The sequence below is a fragment of the Typopeltis vanoorti genome, chromosome 4, assembly GCF_054136105.1.
Source record: "Typopeltis vanoorti isolate ZY-2024b chromosome 4, IOZ_Tvanoo_1.0, whole genome shotgun sequence".
In the NCBI taxonomy this organism is placed as follows: domain Eukaryota; kingdom Metazoa; phylum Arthropoda; class Arachnida; order Uropygi; family Thelyphonidae; genus Typopeltis; species Typopeltis vanoorti.
In genome coordinates this window covers 43,691,588-43,717,989 of record NC_143552.1, presented here as the reverse complement: position 1 = coordinate 43,717,989, position 26,402 = coordinate 43,691,588, and the positions used below count along the sequence as shown (strand labels likewise).

At 34.3% G+C, this 26,402-nt stretch overlaps 1 protein-coding gene across 1 annotated transcript; it reads left to right on the top strand.

Moving 5' to 3' along the window:
- Nucleotides 1-592: 592 nt before the first annotated feature.
- On the top strand, nt 593-26,190 carry LOC150107265 (dual specificity protein phosphatase 1-like). Its single transcript, XM_090391117.1, has 3 exons — nt 593-1,070; nt 14,072-14,506; nt 23,506-26,190. Exons 1-3 carry the CDS (start codon nt 602-604, stop codon nt 23,928-23,930), a joined length of 1,329 nt encoding a protein of 442 aa, XP_090247243.1. The 5' UTR covers nt 593-601; the 3' UTR covers nt 23,931-26,190.
- Nucleotides 26,191-26,402: the final 212 nt, after the last annotated feature.

The following is a 26,402-nucleotide window of genomic DNA, read 5'->3' as shown; positions in this document are numbered from 1 at the left end:
GTCGCCATCTATTGGCAAAAACTAGCATATCGAATTATTTTTGTTGATAAAAATACCTATTGTTTATTGATATAACCATATTTTTATATTAAAATATTAAAAATTTAAAACTATTATTGCTTAATTTTTACATGACGTCATGGCGCATCTGTTCAGCACTATTACCAAAAAGGGAACAGTTGTGATGTCACTGAAGTGTTAAACGGCTTAATAATGTATTATTGAGCACTATCACATCATAAATATACTAAAATAACATATTAAGTAAAAGTAACTTATATTTCACAGCATTTTAATATATATTTTGTGAATAATATTACAATAAATGAAATGTAGAAGTCAAATTTATTCTCTTACTGTGTAGCTATTTTTATCTGCGGATGATGAATGTTGTTTATATTTGGTGATGAGGCTCCATTCATAAATCCCATTCAAGCATTTTATAACTTACTACAACGTGCTGCTGATAATAGTATGGTTATGTTTGAATAAGAGACGTGTTCTTACGATTTGGATGAATTTGTGAAGCTTTTAATTAGTTATATCATTAACTGTCAATAGATTTATTCCATTCTAGTTGTATTATTAAGAAGAAGGGTTCATGCCTGCGTTCCTTCGACTCGAGGAGCCGCGAAGAGGACGGCACAAACGTATAACCGTAGCGGGGACTATGGCTGGTCTTTACAACTTGTCATGCGAGCAGATGGAGGCTTATGTTGAAAACAACTATATCATAGATAGTAAGAGTGAAAAGCAATCAGAGACACAACGAATTCTGCTTTTAGACTGTAGATCGTTTCTAGCTCATAATGAAGGTCACATAAATGGAGCCATAAATGTTCACTGTCCAGCAATTTTACGTCGACGGTCAGGAGGAAGGCTTCCTTTGCGAACAATTATTCCAATTGCAGATGTTCGTGATATGTTGGTAGCAGGTTTGTGTCATGCTGTCATACTGTATGATGAACAAAACTTGAATCAAAGATCTATAACAGAAGAATCGATTGTTCTCTTTGTAGCACGTTGTCTCCAAATCGAAATAGGTTTGAGATCAATATACGTGTTAGAAGGTATGATAATCTTTTATAATTTTACATTCTGGCATATATTTTCAAACTTTTAAAAGTTGATTGTAAATTAAATTTCGTTTAAAATATGCGTACTTATGAAAATTAATAAGCATTTGATCGTGAATGTTAACTGACTGCTTATCAGTATCCAAGATAACATAAAATGTCATTAAAAGCCAAATATAAACAATATTTGCTCTTCAAAAACAAAGATTGGCTTGACTAGAAAGTTCAGTTTGATAAAGCTATCAAATTCATGTGATTTTTAATTCTAAATACATTTTGTCTTCTGTGTCAACTGTTGTTTATTGGGAGCACTAAAATCAAACTAATCATATCATAGTTAGCTGAAAGGAACTACCGAAGGTTAAAAAAAAAAAATTAATGGAAAAATATGATTTTATCAATGCAGTAAAATTGTTGTTTAAGATTATTTTTTTTTTAATTCTTAATTAAAAATTAAGACGCGAAAATAGGAAATTTTGATTTCCTATTTTCCAAAAAAAAAATAGGAAATCAAATTAAATGGTTCGGTTTCGTTATGGTCAAAACATTAAAAATATTTTTGCCATGACGTATAACAAGTGATGAGTCGCCTATATATATAGGAAAAGCAAAAATTGTTGCCAGTGAAATAAAGAGACGTAGATGGAAGTGGATTGGGAATGGACAGCGGTGAAATTCCAAGGGTAGCTTTGACATAGATCCCGGAAGGAGAAATGAAAAGAGATATTTTTCACGGAATGAGAGAAGGAAAAAAAAAAAAAAAAGAGGGAGAAAGATTGCTGAGTAGGAAGCAGAATATAAAAGAAGATGATCTGGTAGGTGGACGAAGACGATTGGTAGGTAGTCCAATTATCTCTTGTTGTTCTCCTTTGTACTTTCTCTGGCAAATCAATATTCTTTTGTAAAGGGAACCTCCATACTTGTATGCAGTGTCCTAAAGTGCGAGCACATTAACACTTGGAACTTTTGAACATTGCAATATTAATGAAGGTATGACTTATACTAAAAGAGACTGCAGGATTGTAGGCTACAGCTATTATAAGCGAGATATTTGTGGGAGAATATGAAACGAATACATGTTTAGGAATGAAATGAACAATATCATGCCCTTTTAGGTTTTTTTTTTTTTTAAATGAGCAATTGGAAGTCAAATTTAAAAGATACTGTGCTTTTAAAAATCACACAAACTTTATTTTTGCTAATTCCACCCACGCAAGGTTGTAAACCTAAAATATTAGTATCATGGGGAGGCTAAGGATTTTTATTGATATTTTTTTTCTTACGCAATCCGTTAACCCTGCTCTAGAGACCAAACCTGCAACTTAGTGTAGATCATCGACTGGTGATCTACACCAGTCGATGAAATTCATCGTCCACTTAAAGATAATTGCAAACATGCCTACGGCAGAATTCGAAACCACAACCTGTTGGTCGGAGAGTAGATACGTTAACCACTCGGTCAACCACGCCCGCAGTCTAACATGAATAGTCTCAATAAGTGCAAGGAAAGCTTTTTAGTTGAATATTTATGGAAGTTTGTAATACAGTCGGTATAGACAAAGCCATTTGGTTGGAAAGACCTAGGTTCGAATCCTGTCTAAGACGTAAAGAACCGTTATCAGGACTTTGAAACCAGCTAACATAGTTTTTCCGCAAAACAGACAAACTAGCCAGAAGAACACACGCCATTTACAACCAAAAGCAGTCTTGTCATATGCAGCATGAGGTTTGTAGTAAGCTAAATAATTGGACTGTGACAGGTCATTGAGCCAAACACGAAAGAGAAGACCATGATGTAATACGAAATGTCACTGATTATTAATAAACAGCATAATGGGAAATTAGTTGGTAAGGGGAGAACTTGGTCTTGTAATAGTAAGTGTCTCATTTATCGTTATTCTGAGATTTAGTTTTTTCATTAATATAAATGATACAATGATACCAATAATAATAAAAATCTGCAATACCTACAGGCTCACAATAATTTTGTAAATTGCGTGCATACTCTTGGCCAATTTGCCTAGTTGCGGGATCTTCACAAGTTTAATTTCGTGCATATTCGTATGTTTTTTTTTTTTTTTTTAAATCTCCAACTTGTGCTCTTGTGTTGATTAAGTTTTAATAACGGATATCCCACAAAGCACTTGTTTTTTTGCTCAAATATGTATCTTTATACGAACAAAAGTAGTCCACTTAGTCAGTTTACACTAACAAGATGGATTTTTTTATTAATTGTTATAATAATAAATGTGTGTGCGCGTGCGTGCATACTTATAGGCCTGTCGAAAAGGCGTTTACATCCAGAGGGCTAACCACGTAAAGAAGGAACCGTTTTAAATTTGATTCTAGTCGCTGACTAAGAAAATTTTTCCAAGTCTTTCTTCTATCAGTTCCCGAGTTCATCCATCACTGGTATAGGCAGGGAAGTCTTTTTAACCCTGAAACTTGAGTTTTTAGTCTGAAAATCGACTGAAGAACTCTTACTATTTTCGGATAATAATATATAGTAGTAGGGTTAGTGACGACTATATAGCGGCAATTGTTTGCCGTACTCTCTTCTCCGGATGCTAGTTAAAATCATTGTTGGGCCACTTATCTGTGATTATTGAAGGATGGAAATTTCCCCCCCTTCCTCCAGGTTGAAAAGTTAGGGCTAAGTACCCTCTCCTTTCCTTTGAGGAATAAAAGGCGTTAGCAGACTTTGTGTGTGTATACCAGCGCGCGTACACACACACACACAGCTCTTTATGCACTTTGATTCTGCTTTTTTATACAGAAATAAATGTCAAGTTGTACTTGGTTCACATCTGTGTTATATTGGAGAAATAGGGTTTTGCAAAGTTTGGGATCCTTTCAATTTAGCTTTGTTCTCTGATTAAGTGAAACCCTGTTATAAAAACAAGAGGTAAATTCTTTTGGCAATATGGAATGAGTTTCCCTCTCAAAGTGAGCTTCATAGTCACTTATATGACACGAAGTCTGCAGAAGAAAAATGTTATAGGCTTCATTCTAGTCACTAAAATGAAGAGCGCGGATCCACTTATACGAGGAGTTTTTTGAATAAGTATATTGGAAAATTTTTTGAGATTTGCGACAATTTCAAAAAAACTCGCAGACGAACCACGTAGCCTAGAAATATCGAAAAAATTAATGTCACATGAATGCATAAAATATATGTAGATACTAGTTTATTTTATCATTTACTACCATAAAGTATACCCAAATTTATTATAAAAAGTAAAATTTATCAAAAATTACGCACAAAACACAGACCGTACGTGGCACCGTTCGCAGTCCAGAGAAATCTAAACAAACGTAAAGATGCAGTATTAAATCATAACTGCATAAAATTAACTGTTATTAATTAATTAGTTAGACTTAATTAATTTGCATGAAATAAAAATTTTATAACGATTCATTCATTACTGTATAGACGAGGCTACCGTGAAGCAATCGTATCGATTACACTAGGCTACCATTAAGCAATCATACAGTACTGTATATGTATTTTCTCTTTCCTTATGATTTTCTTAATAACATTTTACTTTCTCTAGCTTACACTTTGAGACTGAGGTGGCTGTCTATAAGACATGGATTTTTATAACTATTACTGTTTATATATATATAAACAGCAATAGTTATAAAAATCAATGTGATTATATATACACACACACACCCCCAAATGTTTTTTGGCTGTGGCTGATATATATGTGATGTATTCTTGAGAGACACTTGTGACATGAAATTAAGAATTATCAACACGTTAGCACAAGAATATTTTAATATTTGCCAAATATTTCACTCTGAAATTAACAGATTATCATCAGTGGCTTGATAGGAGCAGTTTTTACAAGGTAGAATACAAATAATTGATCATTCAAAAAAAAAATTTTTTTTTTTTCAATTGAGACCTTCTAATTCTTACATTAGTCTAATATTATCTTTAATTGAATTTATAAATTAAGATTGTTATATGAAATTGTGAATTAATACCTATAATTTATTCATCACTCTGAAATTTACCTCTCTAATGCTTAGCAATGTAACATCATGCGGTTCGTTCTACTTTTGAATGATCAATTGTTTGTATTCCACCTTGTAAAAACTGTTCCTATCAAGCCACTGATGATAGTCTATTAATTTCAGACTGAAATATTTGGCAAATATTAAAATATTCTTGTGCTAACGTGTTGATAATTCTTAATATATGTGATGTGTTTATACCTGATAAGAAGAGTCGCTACCAATTGAGCAATGGCGGCTCTGGAAATTACGTGAATGCATCTGGGGGAGGGGGGGGGGGGTATATTCAAGATGCTTAAGACACGCACCCTCCCAAATTGGGAACATTCCAAACGCTTAATCAATGAAGCGCGTTTAGGCCAACTTGTATGGAGATGACTAGCTGTTAACTATGCAGAATTTTCCAGCCAACCTTTTCAGTTTTTTCGAAGGAAAATTCTGACTTTTTTGCATAGAGAATTCTGACTTTTTATGTAAGAGACTGACTAACCCGTCTTCATTCAAACAGCCATTATATTTGCTAGCTTCCTAGATGAGATTCTGATCAAACGCCATCGTTGCTTCCGACTATGCTACGGAGACAAGATGTACGGAAGGAGTAGTACTGAGACTCCTTTCAAGTAACTATATGGAAATGAAGTGGCATTCTAACTAAGATGAAAAGCCAAACGGCTTTTTTTTTTTTCCGGCGAAGTTAATTAAATTAAGGGGATAAAAATCCCTTATTGTTTTACAGCCAGTATGCGAAGCTCTAAGATCGAGAACTACGATCTAAGAGTTTCATGCCGAAGAACTATCGGCGAATCCAAGCGTAAGTGACCCCCTGGTAGTACAACACCAAGGCAACTCGAAGCAAAGGTGGAGCAAGCTTCCTCACTATCCTTGATATTTTCTCATAATGTAATTTAGCCTTTTTTGAGGTCTTATCAGTGAGTAGGTAGACCTGGATGATATCAAAGTTTAAGTGAAAAGAACTTACATACCTTCACTATACGAATGCCATAAAGGTATATATAAAGGCATAAATGCCGATAGTTCTTCGGCATGAAACTCTTAGATCGTAGTTCTCGATCTTAGAGTTTCGCATACTGGCTGTAAAACAATAAGGGATTTTTATCCCCTTAATTTGAAGTGGCATTCTGTTTACTTGCGAGCTGACGCAGAAACTACGTAATGTGCTGCCATTAAATTCACTTGAGTGACCTATCAGTCGGCCTGGAAGATATGTGCTGAGACCTTTCCATGGCATCTTCGAGAACCGCCAGTCATTAATCATATTACATAGCGAAAGGTTTAGGAAGGAAAAGAAAACAAACTTTGATTTAGTTCCTGTAATATAGGTTCTCATTTCAGGCCTCTAATAAAACACCTCCGTAGTACAGGCGGACAAAGATGTGTGTCCTTTAGTTGAAGGATATGGATTCGCACTGTGCTATGAAGTCACGAGAAATGTAACAGTTTTTTTTTTTTTTTTTTTGAAAATGTGAGGGATGGTTATCCAGTTTCATGCAGTGATGACAGTTTTCCCTTGAAGAATATTTTAAATTAAAAAGAAATGCAACCGACCTTGATCTTAAGACTTTCTGCATGTTAATCCATGATTGCTATTGACCTTTCTTCCGTGGCAGTCTCCAAAATAAAATCTGTCTTGCGCGCGCACACACACACACACACACACATATGCATGCATGCAATTGATAATGAACCGTCCCGTGTTAGCGAATTACGTATTTATTGATTCATTTGATCCAGAATTGAAAAAGTCAAATAAATGGCTTCAACTCGGTTATTCCCAAGAACACTACTTGTCAAAGCCCCCTCCCCCCCCCCAAAAAAAGGTTTTTTTAAAGTCTTTTTGTAGTGTCATCTTGAAGGCACCTCCCGGAGCGCAGTCGTATGGATGATGAAGCGACATGAGACCTTGTGGATTGGAAAAGAATTAGGTTCTAATCTCGATGATACGTGAACATTTATAAGTGCTTTTTTTTTTCAACTCAAAATAAGTTAGTAGTTTCATAAGAAGATAGCAGAGTTTGTTCTCCTGCAAAACAGAAAAAAAGCAGCCCATGAGTACATACAATTAGCAGATATAGCAGACTGTGGAAATATTTCTGCTTCATCGTGACTTCGAATGATAAAATAGTGATGGAAGAGCAAAGCATGACATGATCCGTTCACGATACTTTGAATGATTTCTAATGAATATCTTCTCTATAATACAAAAACGAAAAAAAGTTACCTCAAAAACCAGGGCCGACGGAGCAAGACGTGCATTTGCACGGGGCGACGAAGTTGGCATAAACTATACGAAAAATAAGGGAGAAGGGGTGGCAAAATTCCTAGGGGAGACCCTGTCAAAAACCCACTACTCTGTATCGGTCATTTGGCGATAACATACATTTTCTACTGATTTCTAGTTATACGAAAATATAAATGTCTCTATTAAAAAATAAGGACAATAACAGTCGCTGAACCATCATACACTTTCTACTCAGACAAGTGAAGAATAAAAAAAAATTTTTTTTTTTAAATAAACAATAACCTAGGGTTAGCGAGCAGGAACAGATTTCCATGCCTTAAGTCGAAAAATAATCTCCAAAATTGCTGAAGCGCATAATAATTTAAAAAAAAAAAAAGAAAAAGAAAGAAAAAAGTTATCCGCTTATCCATACAATGATGTGATTTCCTTATTTACAAGAGGTAAAATTTCTGTCAATTCGCCACATTCCTTCTTATGTCTGTGCATCACGTGCTATTAAGTAAACCAATATCAAGCAGATATACAGGACTGGTTTCAAGGAAATCACTGACAGTTGAATGACTGCCTTTCTGAAAAATCTTTCACTTCCCTTTTCAATTTGAAAGACATGTTGAAACAAAAAGTTATTTAGGAACCACAGCAAAGGATTTTAGCATTCCAGTAAGACGGTTTTTAAAATATTCCTGATTGTAATGAAATGTAAACGCGTATGTTTGATGTTTCTTTATTTTATTTTATTTGAAATAGTTCGCATTTACTTTATATGTAGATAGCCGAGTGTGCGTGTATCGAGGAGATGGGTGAGGAGCTTCAAACTTTGATTTCAACGTGCTAAATGAAGCATTTTTCCATCGATTATTAATCAGTTTGGTTTGAAATCCTAATTGGAAGTAAATTTTAGAATAATACTGCATTAGATATGTTGAAACCGGTGACTTACGTGAGTAACAAGGATTCTCAGTTAAGGAAGTTGACTTTTTACTGTGGTACTTAAATTCAAATCATTATAGCTGCTGAATATCAAGACTTTTCTTTTCATGATTTAATCTATCCCGTTTAAATTGTACACTCGCAGTCTTAAGGATTGCAAAGTTCTTGGCAGTAATGAATAATAAATAAAATCAGATGTACCTAAACAGAATTGACATACAATGCTTATTTCAAAATACTGGGTAATGTTTTCATCAATGATATCGATACGACACCATTTAAAGAAACTGACTCCGAACTTATCGCCCATGTGTCGACATCGTAAGAAATATAAATAATTTATATGAATATATTAAACTGTTATTTTCTAGGCAAATAATCTCTTCTAAGGATTTTTTTTCTAATCTATATGTAAGTCCTCGCATTTGGGAGTGATACTCCAAATCCCTCTGAAGAGGGCGATTTGCTTTGATAGAAGATCCTTTCTTTCGTAGATTCTTTACAATCGCTTTCTTGTAGATGTCCTGTTTCATTTTCCTCGAAACATGTAAAACCACGAGTAAGCTGCCTTACAACATTCATACACAGTTCAACTTGAAACTTATCCGACCGACTTGTATTCCGTCTACTTTTTTTTTCCCCAACGACTACGACCTCCAGTTTCAAGAAACACATCAACAAATTCCGTCGTTCACGCTGGCAACTTGCCTATACATGGCACTCTTCTAGATAGGTCTTGTGACATCTCGTGTGTACGGTTGATATACATGTGTGGTCAAAGCAACCACATTTTCGGGATGCATGCTCATATCACTATGGCTTTCGTATTGTTTTGTCTTGTTAGTCAGAAGAAAGTTGCACACTTTTAAACCGTTTTTAACATCATTAACTATTTCAAAAATTTCTGTATTGTGCTCTTATACAATACTGGATAGTTAGAATATCATTCGCATCATCAAATTTCCGATAATTATGATATCAGCATTTTATATATTTCAATTGTGTTTTGGAAGATTATATCAGCTCAAGTTAGATGTAGGGAAATTGTGTTTCTCCTTTTTTTATTTGTTATTTTTTTAAAATCTTTTGCTATATTTAATAATTGTTTACTTTTCTTTTGTTTATTTGTAAACTGAATCTTCCCTTTCGGCAATGTTTCCTTTACTTTCTTTCTTGCTTCTGTTTATTTTCAACCTCCAGCACTAAAAATTTCAAAATAAACCCTTGTTTTTTCTTTTTATTCTTACTAGCTTTTTTTTTTTTTTTTTCCGCTTTGACTCCGTAAGCCAAGTTCTTTTTGGACGATTATTACCTCCCATGTTAACAGACGTGCGCCAGCCATGCGTTCATTCACGGTTTCAGCTCGTTTGCTTTAGTTCCCACCACTTTTTATCGTTCGCTCGGTTGACCTCTCGCTCGGAATGCACCGAACATTGTAAGGATAGTAAAAGATCCGTTTATAAAAAAGAGAAGAAAAGGTGAGACTTCCGCGTGCATTGCACTGCGGAACAAAAGTAAGACTGATCGACTGCTGAATCCCATCTTGTAGTAAAAAATAATAATAATAATCACCATCTCTTGGCCGAACATTTGAAGGGAGACTTGGGAGTGTTGAAGGAAGGAAGGAAAAGAGGAAGAACGACGAAAAAAGTCCGGCACGATGTGGGGAATGCAACTTCCGGGAGGGAGTATAGATTACTAAACTTCAAGGTTACTGTGGCATTCATATGCAGCCAATGAAGCTGCGTTATAAATATTTCAAGGAAAAATAAAAAAATAGGAGGAGGAAGGACCTTAACCTAGTCCTTTCGTAAAAGTTTAAGTGAACAGCTTACTCTGTTGGCTCTGTTTTTAGAGAATATTCCAAATAAGCACCGGAAATGAGTTAAATTTATTTAGAAAGTGAGTTGAAGAACGGATGTCCAGAATAGCTTGCTAAACTTACAACTTTTAGAGTCGCAAGAAACTGGCCGAATATAGAACTAACATTTGCAAATAGATATATACACGATTTTTTACATTATTTTTTTTCATAAACTAATATAGTAAGCTTTTTTTTTCTTATTTTTTCCACATTTGAATTTAATTCATTAAGAAAGGTAGAGTTATAACTATCTCCAAGTATTTTGAGGCAGTTATAACTACTACGTCATATGCAAGTACGCAAAGGATAACATCTCTTTCTTAGATGAGATGAACATTCCGACTAACTATTCTAGAGTAATCACTACTTTCTTTCCAAATAAGAATCTCATATAGCCTCCTACAAATCACAACTTGATGTCATGGCAAAACATCTTCAACAAGATACTGAGATCCAACTATTTCATTTGTTTTCAGAACAGTTGAGCTATTCTTATAGCACAGAAAAACTGTATCTGTGTTCAGATCCATTGATTGATTAATTTATTTGAAAAGCAGGGCTAAGTTGATTTTTGTCATCAAAGACGAGATTTGAACTCTGGTCTCTTGTTACCATAAAACACCTGATGAAACCTCGTCACAAAGGCGTTTCACCACCAGAATCGAATGATGCTTATAATAGCTCCTACAAACATTCACGAAACAGTATATTCACTCATAACTTTTAGAAGTACTACTGAATTATTCAGAAAATATGCCGAAGAATGGCAATAATTCCCCCCACCCCACGTTCCCGTAATTGATGTGTTTCCCTTGGTGCATTTAACGCATCACGTTAATTAAAAAGTACGCATTAGGAAATAATATATGAGAGAATGAAATGTATTAATAATCAACTGGATATAAGAGCACGTATTACTAATATTTAAAATAGCACTGCCGTATTATAATAAGGAAACAGCGAATGTTTTTTGTTCTCTTTCTCCTTATCAGAAAGTATTCCCCCCCCCCTTCCTCCCAATGCTAACGCCTCTCACTTTTAAACAATGAGCAAATCTGTGACGTCAGAAAAGAAACGTAATTGCTTTACTGCAAATTGTCATGTGCCTGTTTTTACGTTGGCATCTGCCGCTATCTCAGACGGAAAGCGTGACTTTCCGTTACCAATGTCCTGATTACTGCATTCCATAGCAATCAGGACATCGCTAACGGAATAAGTGATGACTTACCACATAAGCTTTGAGTGGTATAACGTAATATGTTATTACGTTATATTTTGGGATAGTTCGAAATAGGGTTAATTACACAAAGGAAAAAGCCCAAATATCAAATGTTTTTCGCGTACAAAAAAAAAAAAAAAAAAGGAGTTTCACACACAAGATTACAGCTAGGAAATCTGAAGTCACGAATCCTTAAAAGTTGCTTGTATAAAAACAGAATTCGAACGACATGAATGTAATATTAATACTAGACATCAAAGAAAAGTCTGCTTTTCGCTTTCACCGAATTATATTTGAACAAAAGACTGGGTGCAGCGTGTCTCTCCTATTAGATGCTTTTTCGATAATATTGGTCCAACTCGTGCTTATTTTTAATTTTTACATTATCCGCCCACTGTTATCCTGCACTGTTTTTCTTTGTTTCCTTTTTGTGACATCTAAAGATGGTAATTTCTTTCACTGCAGTCCTTGGATAATTGTGTAAGATGTTTTACTTCCTCTCGATTCTCTTCATGCAATAAAATATTCACATCGATAAATTTCTTTTATACCGAACATCAAAGCTTCCGGTTTAAATCGATTTTCTCTCTGAGAGCGATTTCAAAACATTTGCTTGAGGCAGAAACTGAAGTAATGTTTCGGATGTGCATTTTAATTTATTTTTAACGTGAAAGTCGTAATCATGCAAGGAGTTAATAAGGAGGAAAGAAATACAGTACTTGTTCCGCTACATATGTCCCAAGTAAACTGTATAGATTTGCTTCAGAGCACACACACACACACACACACACGTCTCCTCTCTCGTAAGTCAAACTGTATATTTCAGTTGTGTGAAACTTATTGTTGTGTGTGGGTGGGTAGATGAATGTTAAAAGATTTTGAGGCAATGAGCGTTGCTGCATTATAAAACATAATTAATAGCTACAGGATACAAGATTCGTGTTAAAGCATTTTATATCAAGCTGAAGGAATTAAAACATTGCTTTATTTTGTTTTTTAAACACCGAAGTTTTTGGAATCCAGCTGCAACTGATATTCCTGCTGACAGTAATGGAAATGGAGCACAGTACAGCTCAGAATAAGGAAATTAAATGATAGCTTAATAGTTCCAAAATTCATCTTTGTCACAACTACATCATAGGAGGTACAGTTAAAACCGTCACGATTTTAACTGTACCTCCCCTTTAAAATCAGTTTCTCATACCTTTGGAGAGTTTCGTACATCTATATTTATAAATATACCCAAATAAATTTCCGAATAATTCAGGATTTCTAAATAAGTATGAATTTACAGAGTGCACTTCGTATGATCTTAGGCTCTAAGTCTAATATTTCTATTATCATCGTGTTGCCTGTACTCATGTTATAATTTTATACTTCCCCCCGGTAATATCTCTGTGACAGGCAAAATGTTAGAATCATTCAATCACTGTTTATTTTCATTTTCATTTAAATGATAAACACGTGTTTAAATCAGCATTTAAGCCATATACTTTTTTTTTTTTTTGCTTTGCTTAACTTTTAGCACACGAACTGCTTTGTTGTCTCTCTCATAGCGCTGCAATGTTTGCAGTACTCCCTGGAAATGCTTAATTCATTGATACTTCACCTCAGCTACACCGAAGACTTGAAAAGAAGAGCACAGACTGGCTACTCAAATTTCTTCAACAGAGTCACGATTAAATGAACTCCCACTATTCTTTTGGCTTATAAAAGGCCCTTGGGGGGATTTATTTATTTATATTAGAACATGATATACTAGATGAGACTGTTTCAAGTGCATTTGAATTCACTTGATGGCGAACTTGTGATATGCCTATAAACTTTTGATATGACAAGATGTTAGACCATGTAGACGTCTAATTATGAAAGGTGCTGAACATCTTCTTTCGTTCAAATATTGTATAATTTAGAATAGTATTTTAATTCAGTTTTTGGTTTAATTTTAAGAACGCTAAAATAATGGTGTTGAATATTATATCTAAATAGTCTGTTATGTTTTTAAATGAAGGGAAAGCTCATCTAAAATGCCTATGGAATAAAATCTGGCAATTCGTAACTTCCGATAAAGACCTTGAAATAGACCAGAAGGGGCCACTAAATCCTGAAGCCGTATATATTATGTAATATAATGAAAACAAAATGCTGCTCCCGTTCGGAATTCTTCTTTTCATTCTAGTAGTCCATATCGAAGAAATTGCTGCAAATAATAAGTTATAAAATTAAAGCAATATTCTGAATGACAAATGATACAGAAATGCATAATCAAAAGTGCAGACAAATAAGCGATCATTCAGCTTTCTTCATCTTCCGGTTATAATATTCTAGTGCACCTCCATTCCATCATCAGTTTCCTGTATGACTAAACTAATATTCATTTTCCGCTTTTGTATGAAAAATAAATAAATAAAATTACTGCACACCTTTACAGGCGTCATGATGTAATAACCGCATGTTTTTTTTTTTTTTTTTTCATCCCACTTGCCTAATTTAATTACATGTAGACTCATCGCTATTAAGTAATCGAAATACCGTCGGTTTAATTGCAGATATACTAACAGTCCCTACAACAGCTAACTGCTGCTTAATATAATTAACTATTCAAAACTTAACGTTTACTGTGTTTAATTATTGTGTTTTTAAGCTTTCATCAGTGAATTAAGAGGTTTTTTTAAATTATTTTCTTCTGCTTTTTTCAGGTGGTTACAGTCGGTTTAGTCAGATGTCTCCTCATCTATGCACATCATCCGTTCCTTTACCTGTCCCTTCCTACGTCGCATCTTCAAGTCCAGCTGTACTTACTTGTGCCGTAAATCTTCGAGGATCTACACCCCGCAGTCCTAAAGCAACAGCGAGAACTAGAGTTACTCCAGGATTCGATTCAATGCGTATGCATAGTCTTGGAGAAGAACAAGAAGAACCTGTAGAAATCCTGCCACATCTCTACATTGGGAGTGCTTACCATGCCTCGAGTAAAAACAGCCTCCAGGCACTTGGAATCACTGCTCTCATGAATGTATCTCAGAATTGTCCTAATTACTTCGAGGACTCATTTACTTACAAATCCATCCCAGTAGAAGACTCGGGTTGCGAGGATATCAGCATTTGGTTTCAAGAATCTATTGACTTTATTGGTAAGATTATTATTTCAGCAATGATTCCTTTTCATTTCTTGTGAAATACAATGAAGAAAATGAGAGAATGAATGTATTTAAGTTCATAATAACAAAATATGTAGGATCTGAATATATATGTATATATATATATATATATATATATATATTGAGTTTTCAGACCGTTTGTGGATTTGTTTTTGTTCTGATACTACAAAGTAGTTCTCGTATGACTCATGATAATCTTTAAAATGCTTTCCTTTTTGGTATTCATCAGTATTTATTCAGTACATAAAAACAAACAAAAAAAAAAAAGCGTAGAAGAGCGCTCAAAAAAATTGAAGATAATTTTTTTTTTTTACTTGTCGCCTGTCATCCGTTGCAGCAGCAATGATGCAACATATTATGTGAATGTCTTTAAGATGTTGGTGAGACGCATTTCGTCATCCATTGGGATCCACCATTCTGCTTATTGAAGGTTTTGATATGTATTAAAAAAATTCCGTGTTTGGTCTCTAAAGCCAATATTTCCGTATTATCTAACCATTAGTCTAGTAATAATCGTTAATAATTTACGATTGTATATAACCTTTCGTAGGCAGGATGCCCTAAAAACTAATAATAAACTGCTTTCATTTTAATTTTCATTTCTAGTTATTACTACAGCAACCATATTGCACATGTGCATACTGTAAATTTTTCTAATTTGGCAGTCACGTATAATCGCTCTATATACTATAGTTCTTCCTATTTTCTCAAATTTAACCTAAAACGGTTCTTTCGTCTCCTGAATATATCCTACATAACGTCACTAGCAGTATTGCAAAACATACCACGAGCCTTAGTGGGTAGTGGGGTAACTAACATTTGGATTCCCCCCCCACACACACACACAACAACAACAAGAATTTATGTTGAATCCTTTTTCGCAATATGGTAGTTATTACGTCATACTCAATAACGAAAGCAAGAATAGCGATTGGCCCGGTGTTTTAACATTATCGCGTTAACAAAATACAATGTTCATGTAATCTTGAAAAAGGATGATGCAGTGTTTCCATGCAATCCATCCTGTTGCAAACATATGGTGAATCTAGTATAGTTAAGACGTATTTGGTGCAAATTGGCAAAAAATGTTTTGTTTGAAAAGTACTGAACATAAAACAGTGATTCATTGCTTTAAAATTGTTTGTACTGGACTATTAAATTCAGCCTAGAAAAGATATATATATATATATATATATTTTTTTTTTTTTTTTTTTTTTTTTAAGCCAGAAAACAAGCGAACAAAAGTAATGCTATTTAATGATGATTTTCTCATCATATGTAATGTTATGTGATTCCCGCCAAGAAAAGCTGTAAACCTATAATACATTAATACTGCACGTGTCTAAGGATAGGATTTTTTTTTCCATATTTTCATTAATTTTTACATAATCCGGAACCGTACTAATAGACACCAAATAGGGAACTTTCCAAAACTATTTCAGGCCTGCAATAAGCAGAGAAGTCATTTTACACCGAGCAGTGAAATTCATCTCCTATAAGACGTGGGTTAAAGTTAGGTTAAAGACAATTGCAAACATCCAGATCCAGGGTGGGATGCGAACTCGCAACCTGTTGGTTGGATAGTGAAGATGCTAAGCAGGTCGGCATTTTTTTTTTTTAAGGGCTAACTTTGACAATAAGACAGAATATATCACAGAATGGTTGTATCTGAATCTAAAATGAGAAGTAACTCGTCAGAGGCTGAGAATTCTCCACGAGAGAGAGAGAGAGAAAATAAATAAAATACCGTATATGTCGGCGTTTAAGACGACTCTCAAATACTACAGAAAACCCCTCGAAATAATGGGTCGTCTTATACGGCGAATATAAAAAGGGAAGCTTAATTTCTTGGATGAACATTTAGGTAGTTACAAAACATCGTTATATAAAAAAATAGGCAGTGTTTATAAACAAATCAGATTAATTTTTTGTTACATAAAGTTATTTAAAATATTACCATAGATGTAAGTCTTAAAAAACACATAATAATCAACCTCAATTTTCATGTTAATTTTCTTCATCATCTGTTGAAAATAGTTCTTCAGATTCATTGTTTAAATGATCGTCATATGGATCCCAGTTCGAATCCGGTGAACTGATTTCGTTTTCATCGTCATCAGTGTCCCACAACAGATCATATTCCGTACCATCCATAAGATTAGCGATACCACACTTTTTAAATGATTTTATTACAGTCTCTATTTTTACTTTATTCCATGATTTGATCACAAAATTGCACAACATATCAAGTGATGCAGCGCTCATAGATTCCTCCATTCTCTTACCATCTTCTCGGTTATGTCAAACTTTCTTGCAGCAGCACAGTTATTAGTTGATGATGATGAACAGCCTATTTTTCTACCCACTGTAGGGTGAAAGCCTCTCCCATCGCGGGAGGTTTGGGTCTACTACTCCCATGGTGACCCAGTCCATATTGGGAGAGTATATCTATACTTGGGTGAAGGAATGTATGAAGGTGGAAGACAATCACAAACATCCATGCCTACGCGGGATTCGAACCAGCAGCTTTGCCATTTCAGTTACCCTTATATTAAATCGAGCTTGATACTTTCTTCGTTTTGTTGCTGGTTCCATGATTTTAAGTGATAACAATTTTAATAATCCTAAAATTTAAAAAAAAATACAAAATTCATAATGAATTAAAATTGGGGCTAATCACTTTTAATTAGGGTAATTCGCGTAAATACTAAATGTATGCTATGCAAAAAAAAAAAAAATAATAATAATAAATAAATAAAAATAACGGATATAACAACAATACCTATCGTTGCATTAATACAAGAAAGAAGAAATTGGGGGGGGGGGGTCGTCTTATACAACCGACATAAGCTTAAAATTTACGCCTCGTCTTGTACGCCGGTCGTCCTATACGCCGTAATATTAATTATTGATAAACATAAAATGTTATCCTATTGTGGGATATTATGAATATTTTTGTTTTTATGTTATTTATTTATTTTTATTTTTATTATTATTATTTTTTTTTTAATTCTACTGTTTTGTATGATCTGTATCTAGAATGCATTGATAATCAGTTTTGGTTTGAAGTAATATATCGCTAAATCATAAAATTCTATGGATTGCGTAGATCTTTTCCGGTCTGATGGCACTCAGCGATATTTACAGGAAATATATTATTTGCGTCATTCCCTCTTCCTCTGTTTGTCGGTTGTAATATAGCCCTCGTTTTCATCATGGTAACATTATCCCTAACATGCAACTGACGTCACTTGATCCGCCACGTGACATAACTACAGAACTCCCTTTTTACTTTATGTGTACATCCGCCAGTCGTTAGACAATAACAAAGTACCGAGTTGTCCACTGCATTCAGCCGTATCCTGCTAACGATCAGACTATATGAATGACCTTCCTCCCTATCAATGTGTGATTGGCTACCGAGAAGGGGAAAGAACTGCCGCACCCAACTGTTTTTACAATGTCAATGGATAGACGTTGAACTCTTCGTTATTTTCTTTCAGTTTTTATTATCAGAATAAAATGCAATGCATGAAAATTGCGTTTTATCTCTGAGTTTTAACATCTGTGAAGTTACCATTAAGAAATATTCCATTTGTTGGGAATAAATTGAAGCAGCAATTTAAAATGTATATTAAAGCTAAATTGTATTTATCCCTAAACGGATGCTGTTTTTCCTGTAATTCCACCCCCTCCTCCTCCTCTCCCTCCCCAGAATTAGCACGAATCCAAGGATTATGAAGCAATTATGACTCTTCTGAAGCAGAATTTCTCAAACTTTTTTTTTTCTTCTGACGTACGATGTTGAATTCAATCAGTGAAGTGTTCCTTTTTTTAAAACTAATACTGCCCAGTTATCACACAGAATTGACTCACTTAAAATGAACAAGATGACATGTAATACTTTAACAGCAGTGACTGTACCGGTTAACCATTGACTCAGTAGAAGAGAACCTCAATCTTAAGTCACATTCAACAGGCAATAACTGACAACTTTTTTATCCGTTGGTCAACGGAAGCTAAATAAATGCATATATATATATATATATATATATATATATGTGTGTGCATTTAGAGATTTTAGAGATTTTTGGTGTAACACCCCAAATATGAGAGCAGTATTTCAAGGTAGGGTGGATTTGGAATTTTTGCAGAGTTAATAGCTGAATAAATGAAAAGTAACATCTTGAACAAATAATTTTTTTGGAGGCAGAGGATGCTATAAAATTCATGCTTTTGGGTCAGAAAAAGCCACGGATAAGTGTCCAAGAAGAGAAATCTGATCTTGAGTTTTAAGCATTAAGAAAGGTAAGGGCAGAAGAACTGAGGTCTTTTTTTGCGAGAAAAAAAGACAAATTTGTGTTTTGGAAGCATTGAAAGTTGTCACTAGATTGTCATCACCCCATTAAAAGAGGGATAATTTCTGTAACACATTTCCAAGCATCTGGATCTTGAGAACAGAAAAGCATTATTCAGAATGTTTCCGTTACTGCTTCGTCAATATATTGAATATTAAAAAAAAAAGGGGGGGGAGACGATTGGAGTTGTGAACATGAAAGTCTCCAAATAAGATGACTTCGGTTTTAGTTTATCTGGATTAAGGAAACTAAGTCTCAAAGATTAGAAAAAAAGAGGTAAGGATGATTTTCAGAAGCGGGAGAGCGATAAAGAAAGTAGGTGTATGAAACATAGAAATATATTGAGGCAAAAAAAAATCTTAAGCCACAGAAGGTCAAAAAGAGAAGATAGAAGATTAGGCTTCCTCTCGATATTGTCAGACAGCACAAAAGCACAAGCATCACTCTTGTTTGCAGAAGAAACACGCAGTGTCGTTGGAACAGTTAAGATGGACCGTGGTTGTAATTAAATTAAATTTAATTTAATTACAACACTTAAATGACCCAACTCCAAATTTGTGACACAAATTTGGAGTTGGGTCATTTAAGTTAGTCTTTACCAAATATGTCGAAGTAGATATGGAAGAGATTTTTTTTTAAGGGGGGGGGGGGTATTTTAACTTGAGTGAAACTATTGGAGGTTACTGTTATAATGGTGTTAAGAGGTAAAGAAAAGAAGAGCAGCAGATAAACATGCAGGAAGCTGATGTTCTTATGTCGTCCATGCACAGAAAGCATCCAGTCTCCATGTCATAATTTCTGATCTATGGACATTAACTTCTTTATAGGTTGTGACTTAGTGGAAATATCTAAGTCACTACTCTTATATTCAACTCCAGTTACTGCTTCGACTGATCTCTGTCAAGAAATTGCCTCTTATTTGACATATATGTACGAATGACAGTTTCTGCGGCTGTTTCAATTTGAAGTTTAATAGCAATGACGTTGTTCGTGGGCAGATTAGAATTTGAAATACGCACTGTCTAAAACTTCCTGTGACATTGACAACAAACAACGGATTAGGACTGTTATAGTTGAGCCATAAAAATTAACAATAATTTATTTTATCCCAAGTAATGAATAATAATAATAAAGTACTCTCTTCCGGTTACTTCAGACTTGTATATAGCTTCCTAGTCTTTGCCATCCCACAGATTTTAACTTCAGTTTTACTGCCTTTTATCACGTTACTAAACAGGGAGAAAGGAAGTGGTATACAATCTCACAAAACGAGCTCTAGTGTTCGCCATCCTCCCCTCCCACCCGCCACACTTTAAAACTACAGGAAGATGTTTAACCGTTGACTCTTTTTTTTTTTCCCTTCTTCCTTTCTACCCCGGATGCCGTACGTGTTGTCAACATCAGCCCGACACTTTTTGTCCCACATAACCGCTCTCTGTTGTCCTGCTCGCTCTCTCACTCACCATCCCTTGTAAGAGCGGAAGTCGATAATGTAGATGACCATTCACACCTCTTCCGGCGCGGTGGCGGATTCGTTTAGCACCCCTACGAATGGCGGGAGGAAGGGGATTTCGACATACGCGTGTATGTTTGGATTTATTTAACTTCCCGTACAAAAACTGAAAGAGGATGGGAGGGAAAGAATTGGGAGTGGGCAACACTTACACACACACGCACACGATAGACGTTCTGCTTATTATATAATATAATAAATAACTTGTAGTTTATTAAGGTCTAATGAGTTATCACTTAATATAGAAATTAAATTACTGGATCTTGTAATTAGATACGAGCTTTTGCCTTGTCGAAAGTTAAATTTCTTAAAACTTCTAAGTTCTAAGAATAGTAATTCTCTGTGCTCTACTTAAGATGTGGCCAATTTGCTTTTGAAACTGTAGTTAGACAATAACGAGTGAAATTCTTTAATAAGATGTGGCCTAAAATGAGAATTTTAGAGATGAATATTATAGAAATGGATAATAAAGTTTACCTATTTATTAAATTAGTAGTGATAAACGATCCGATCTCATCATAGCCCATTTAAACATTAAAAAATGCCTAGATCGAAGCCTACCTCGTGCAATTAAATTCTTAATTAAAAAAAAAAAAAAAAAGAAATCAGGATCCACTTTTAAAAAATAAGAATATCCGCGATTATTATCACTATACCAGTATTATTTAACTATTCAAAGTATGAGAGATATAGAGATAAATTGGCATTTAATGATTTGTGTTCAGTACTCACTGTCATGTAAAATATAATTTCCAACGAAGTATGATTTGAGAAGGAGGAAAAAAAAACGAAAGTCTCTTTAAGCTATTGGTTTATTTTTGTTTGATCGATATGAGAAATCTGTAAACGCAGAATTCACATTCTCAGATAGGAAATTTCAAAAGGTCAAATTACGAGGGAAAGTTTTGACAACTGCATAAGCCTATAATGAGCGACGGTCACATACGCTAGAATTTGTAGATATCCGCTCCCTAATAAATGTGGCTATTTTCATTTGGTACGTTTGAGGATCCGGTTCCTCTCCCTCGTTTCAGATCCTTAACCCCAGCTGGCGGAGATGCATATAACCGACACGCGACCGCTGTCACGACGAATGATTATGCCATAGATGATTGAAAGTAGTGGCACACATGGCGAATATCCCTCCTTGCCCCTCAGTCATGTCATTCATTCGGGTCGGACCGTTTTTACATTTCCTCCCAGCTACGCGTAACTGGAGCGCGCGCGCACCATGTGGCCCCCAAGCGTGAACCATACCATGAATGACGTTTTGCATGTGCCATACGTAGCGTAAGTATAAACGTTGAATGAGCTAAATGGAAGAGAACGTGCATAATAATTGAATCCACGTGACAGTCTTCCCTAATAAGGAAATCGAGTTGTTCCCAGTGTCACAACCAGTCTACAATAAGGCTTTAGAAGCGCAGTAGAGAGAAAGATGCATTCATTCAAAAAGAACCGTTTCCCTTCGCTATTTTCAGAACATCATCCCTTCCGTAGAAATACAACTCAAGGGTGAAAACACTAAAATATCGTGTACGAAGAGATAGTATTGGCAGTTTGAAATGTGAACATAGCTAATGAAAGAAATGACCAGAATCATAAAATAACAGAATCTCAGATTGAAAATGTCGAGTATCAGATTATCTTCTAATGGCCTCCCACAAATCATGTATGAAATGGATTCTGTTGTAAAATTTCGTGTTGTACTTTGTGTTGTTTCTGAAATAGATTTTGTGCTCTCCAGTGATGAGTCCTTGGACTCTTAGCGGTGTCACCTAATAATAAAATTTTTAAATGAATTTGTAATTATTGATTAATGACGTTTTCAATGCTGCCTCTGTGAGGCAGCACTGAAAACCTTTATTCCTGTACTCGAAACGTTTCATCAGCATCTATAGAAATTTGAATGCCTAGAAAGTTCTGTCTTCATTTCATTTCATTTTTCTAAAAATCCCTTCCTTGTAGTAGTCCACATTTATTAAATCTTCAGAAATTGTCGCATTTTCATCTCAAAATCGCTATTGAATTTCACTGTCTACAGTCATTCCCTACAATCTCATTCAAAATATTCCAACAAAGGTACACATTTTGTCCCGGATTATGGTTATTCTCCTATAAACTAAGATTCAATAAGAGATCGGGTAAGATTAATACTTGTTCTTAATGCTACTTCGTATTTCTTGTTTTTAGATCATAATTAATCCTAATCATGAACAACTGCGGATTAAAAAGGCCTTTTAGTGTCTTGTCCGATTGCTCACACTAAATTGTCATTTGCTTGAACTAAAGCGTTATAGAATCATTTATGAAAAATGCGGCATCGGCTTTGAATCTTTCAGTTATTTAAAAATTACTTTGAGCTACCTTTTTTCCCCCTTTAAATGAAACAATAGGTTGTAAACTTGCAAATTTTTCATAGAACAATGTGAACGAATTAAATTACTTCGAATTGCATTCTACTGGAACTTAAATAACTAATAATCGAAATATTTTAAAGCTAAATAGCGTATACTTGTATGATATGTACTTTCTCAGGTAGTGATAACAGAATGGTGTGGCTCAGTTAATAATATTCATACTTTAAATAGAGGTTCCCAAATGAAGTCCACCCCCCCCCCTTCCTCCTTGAAGAGCGAATGGTTTTCTGCGAGGGATGTTGATATGTAACCCCGTGTTTTAAAAAAACGACATACGGAGAAACATTTTTTTAAGTCTTTTACTTGGTTGAGATGATTTGAATTGTGCAGTATGGTAACTTGTTCTGAAAGGAAGACGTGAACTTTATAAAATATTTTAAGAGGGATGCAAGGCATAAAAGTTTGGAAACCACTGTTTTAGGAGAATGCTTGTCGGAATTACATTTTGGCTGAAGTTGAGTTTGTTTTGCTTAGCATAAGTATCGTATTTAAATGAACAATGCCATTTCCTCTCTTCTTTCCAAAAGGCTTTAAACCATCGTATCATTCTGAATGTTTTCTCACTTCAAGTGCTAGATAGAAGGATGTACTTTTGAACATTATATGATTCATTAATTTTCATTTTCATTGAGATATAGATTTTCAGTAAATTTATTAACGATTTTTTTTTTCTTTCCCCAGATCAGGTGAAGTCGCTCAATGGCAAAGTTCTTGTTCATTGTCATGCTGGAATAAGTCGTTCAGCAACAATATGTATCGCTTACCTCATGGCCGCCAAACACCTTCGGATGGAAGAAGCATATGAATACGTGAAATCCAGAAGACGAATCGTCTCTCCCAACTTTAGTTTCATGGGTCAGCTACTCTCCTTCGAATCTCAGGTATTTGGAGCTCCATCCATAAAATGCTGCAAACCCACACCATCTCCACGATCACCTCTGCTTGCCATCGTTGCAACTACTCCAGATCCAGATTCGTTAACACCGTCTCGTGCTGCTCAGCAAAATGTTTTCGATTTTGCCGTACCCACAGTAACGGCATCTGTTGTTAATTCTTGTCAGTTGTTATCACCTCTATGTTTAACGACTGGTGTTTCGGCATCATGACATTAACAGAGATTTTTTTTGTCAATAACTGTATGAAATTTTTACTTTTCATAAAGAAACATGACAAAGTCCTTATTTAAGATTTTTATACCGAATGGAACAAATAACAGAAGTCGTATTTTTGAGATACTGCATTTTAACAGATGTTTGTTAAGTAATATCACGCTACAGTAATTGTTCTGGTCATATAACAGCGAAATGCACTGCAGCATTTCAGCTTTAGGCTAAGTGTCAATTAGCCTGTACTAGTCAGCCTATTTCCTCTTCTTTTTTTACTGTGTTTTCTAGCAGAGTGAATAAGACTACTTTTATTGATTACTTATTATGACCTAAACGATTTTCACTTTCCTATCGTAAATCATATAAACAGCCTTATAATATCAAAATCTCCGTTTCAAGGCTACTTCTCGGCTATTTTCTTCGTGTCGATTTGTAAAATATAAAGTATTTTTCAATGTAGTTGTTAGTGTCAACGACCCATAACAATTAGTCAGAAGTTTTGAGGCTCGAAAAATGAAATATATTTCCTTTTTATTATTTTTGCTGATGTAAATACGAAAAAACTAAAAATTTTCATCTTTTCCAGTCAAGTTAACAGGGAAGTAATATACACTCGTGTATAATTATGATTTTACCAACGGATCAAAAAAAGGACTCGTTTTTGAATTTTTGTAATCGTGTTATTAATATCCACTCACCGAAGTGGATGTATGCGTCTGAAGAGTAAGGTAATAGAAAAAATTCCACCAAATAAACAATCGCTGAACTTGTACTAAATGTATTAATAATACAAAGGATATTTTTGTTTTAAGGTTGACAAATAACAAACTGGATTTTTTTTTCCTTTTAAAATTAAAACAAACAGAAAAAATACTAAGATGCTTTTTATTTGTGGCAATACTTCGACACTACAAGTTTTTAGTTATCAAATTGTTAAACTGTTAAGTAGTTAGATGATTTATTAATTAAATGTGTATCTTTATATTAAATTTCATATAATTTGAAAGACACAGCTGATTTTATGTAAATATCTCAGTTGGAGAGGAGTATTCCAAAAAAAAAAAAAAATAAGGTTATCTTTTAAAATAAGTGACCTTAGTAAATATCAAAGTTTGCACAATTTATATCACTGCATTTTGTATTTACATCCTGTCAAACAGTCGTTTGCAGCTTTTGTTAGCGAAAAATCAAGATTATTTCATACCTCTTAAATGTTGCTTTTTATACAAGTAAGAAAATCTTGAAGCTTGCAGCTTTCTTTTATAACGAAGCTCTGTAGTTTCGTAAAGTTTATTGTAAAAAGCAATATGTTAGTCATACCCACCCAAAGAAAATGATATATCTATCTTTTGTAACTTAAATATAATTTTGTAAAGAAACTGTGGCAGATTTATTAATACGAGGTTGTCACTCATGGTCTGTTAGAAATATGTTCAGCTATTTTTCTTGCAATTATAACATTCTGGAGGGGAAAAGTTATGGACTATACTTGAAAAAGAAAGTTACTTTGTTTTGTTTTTTTTTCGTAAAAAATTGTGTGGTACCTTTCGAAAATGAACTTTGTTTTGTGTGTAATTGTTCTGCTCTAGTTTTTAGTTCCTAAATCACGGGTTAAACACAGAACTCCACTTAAAAATACATAAATTCCTATAACAAATTTGGAAACATAGTTTTGCAAACGGGTGGAAGCTTTTGACATTTAACATCAAAATTTTGCAGCTTTACGACGCATTACTTTCTAAAAGAATTCCTCATTTAAAAAAATAAAAAAATGCCTTATCTTAAAATCAGGAATGGCTAAATGTATTTTGTTCGTTGATCTTGAAAGAAACTGCAAACAGCACAGTTTAGTTATACTATCCTGTTGAAGATAATGATCATTTTACTTTTCTCCTTCACCTTCTGGCTATTACGGCTTATCTGAATTCTTTGGGACCAGAGGGAGAAATCACATGCCGTAATGAGTGGTACATCATGACTGTGCACCATACTATCGGTTTACATTGGAGCAATAGCCTTTATTACTGCTCACTGTTATTTCTATCAAATATTAGTGGTTGATATATAATTTTCGGTTCTGAGAAAATAGAGTTTTTCTGGCGGTTTTTGTTTTGTGTCAAAGTAATGATATCAAAAATTTTTTTTCTTTTTAATCGAAAATAATGTTCCGTAGTTTTTGTGCATTTGCTATAAAGTCAAAATAATGTTCACAATGTATTAAAAATATAGTTCATTTTTTTCTGTAGTTTTGTTGCAAAAAAAAAAAGTTTCAAAATACATATATATATATATATCGTACAAGCCCATTAATATTGTATAATGTAGATTGTCTAGTCACTCATTATCGAATAATTTATTGCACAGTGGGCAAGTCTTGCAGTGCTCAAAAATAAAATTAATATTTCATTTAAAAGAATTGTGGTTGCTCATTTTCTTGAAGGATACACACATAAAAATCCAGACATAAACTCC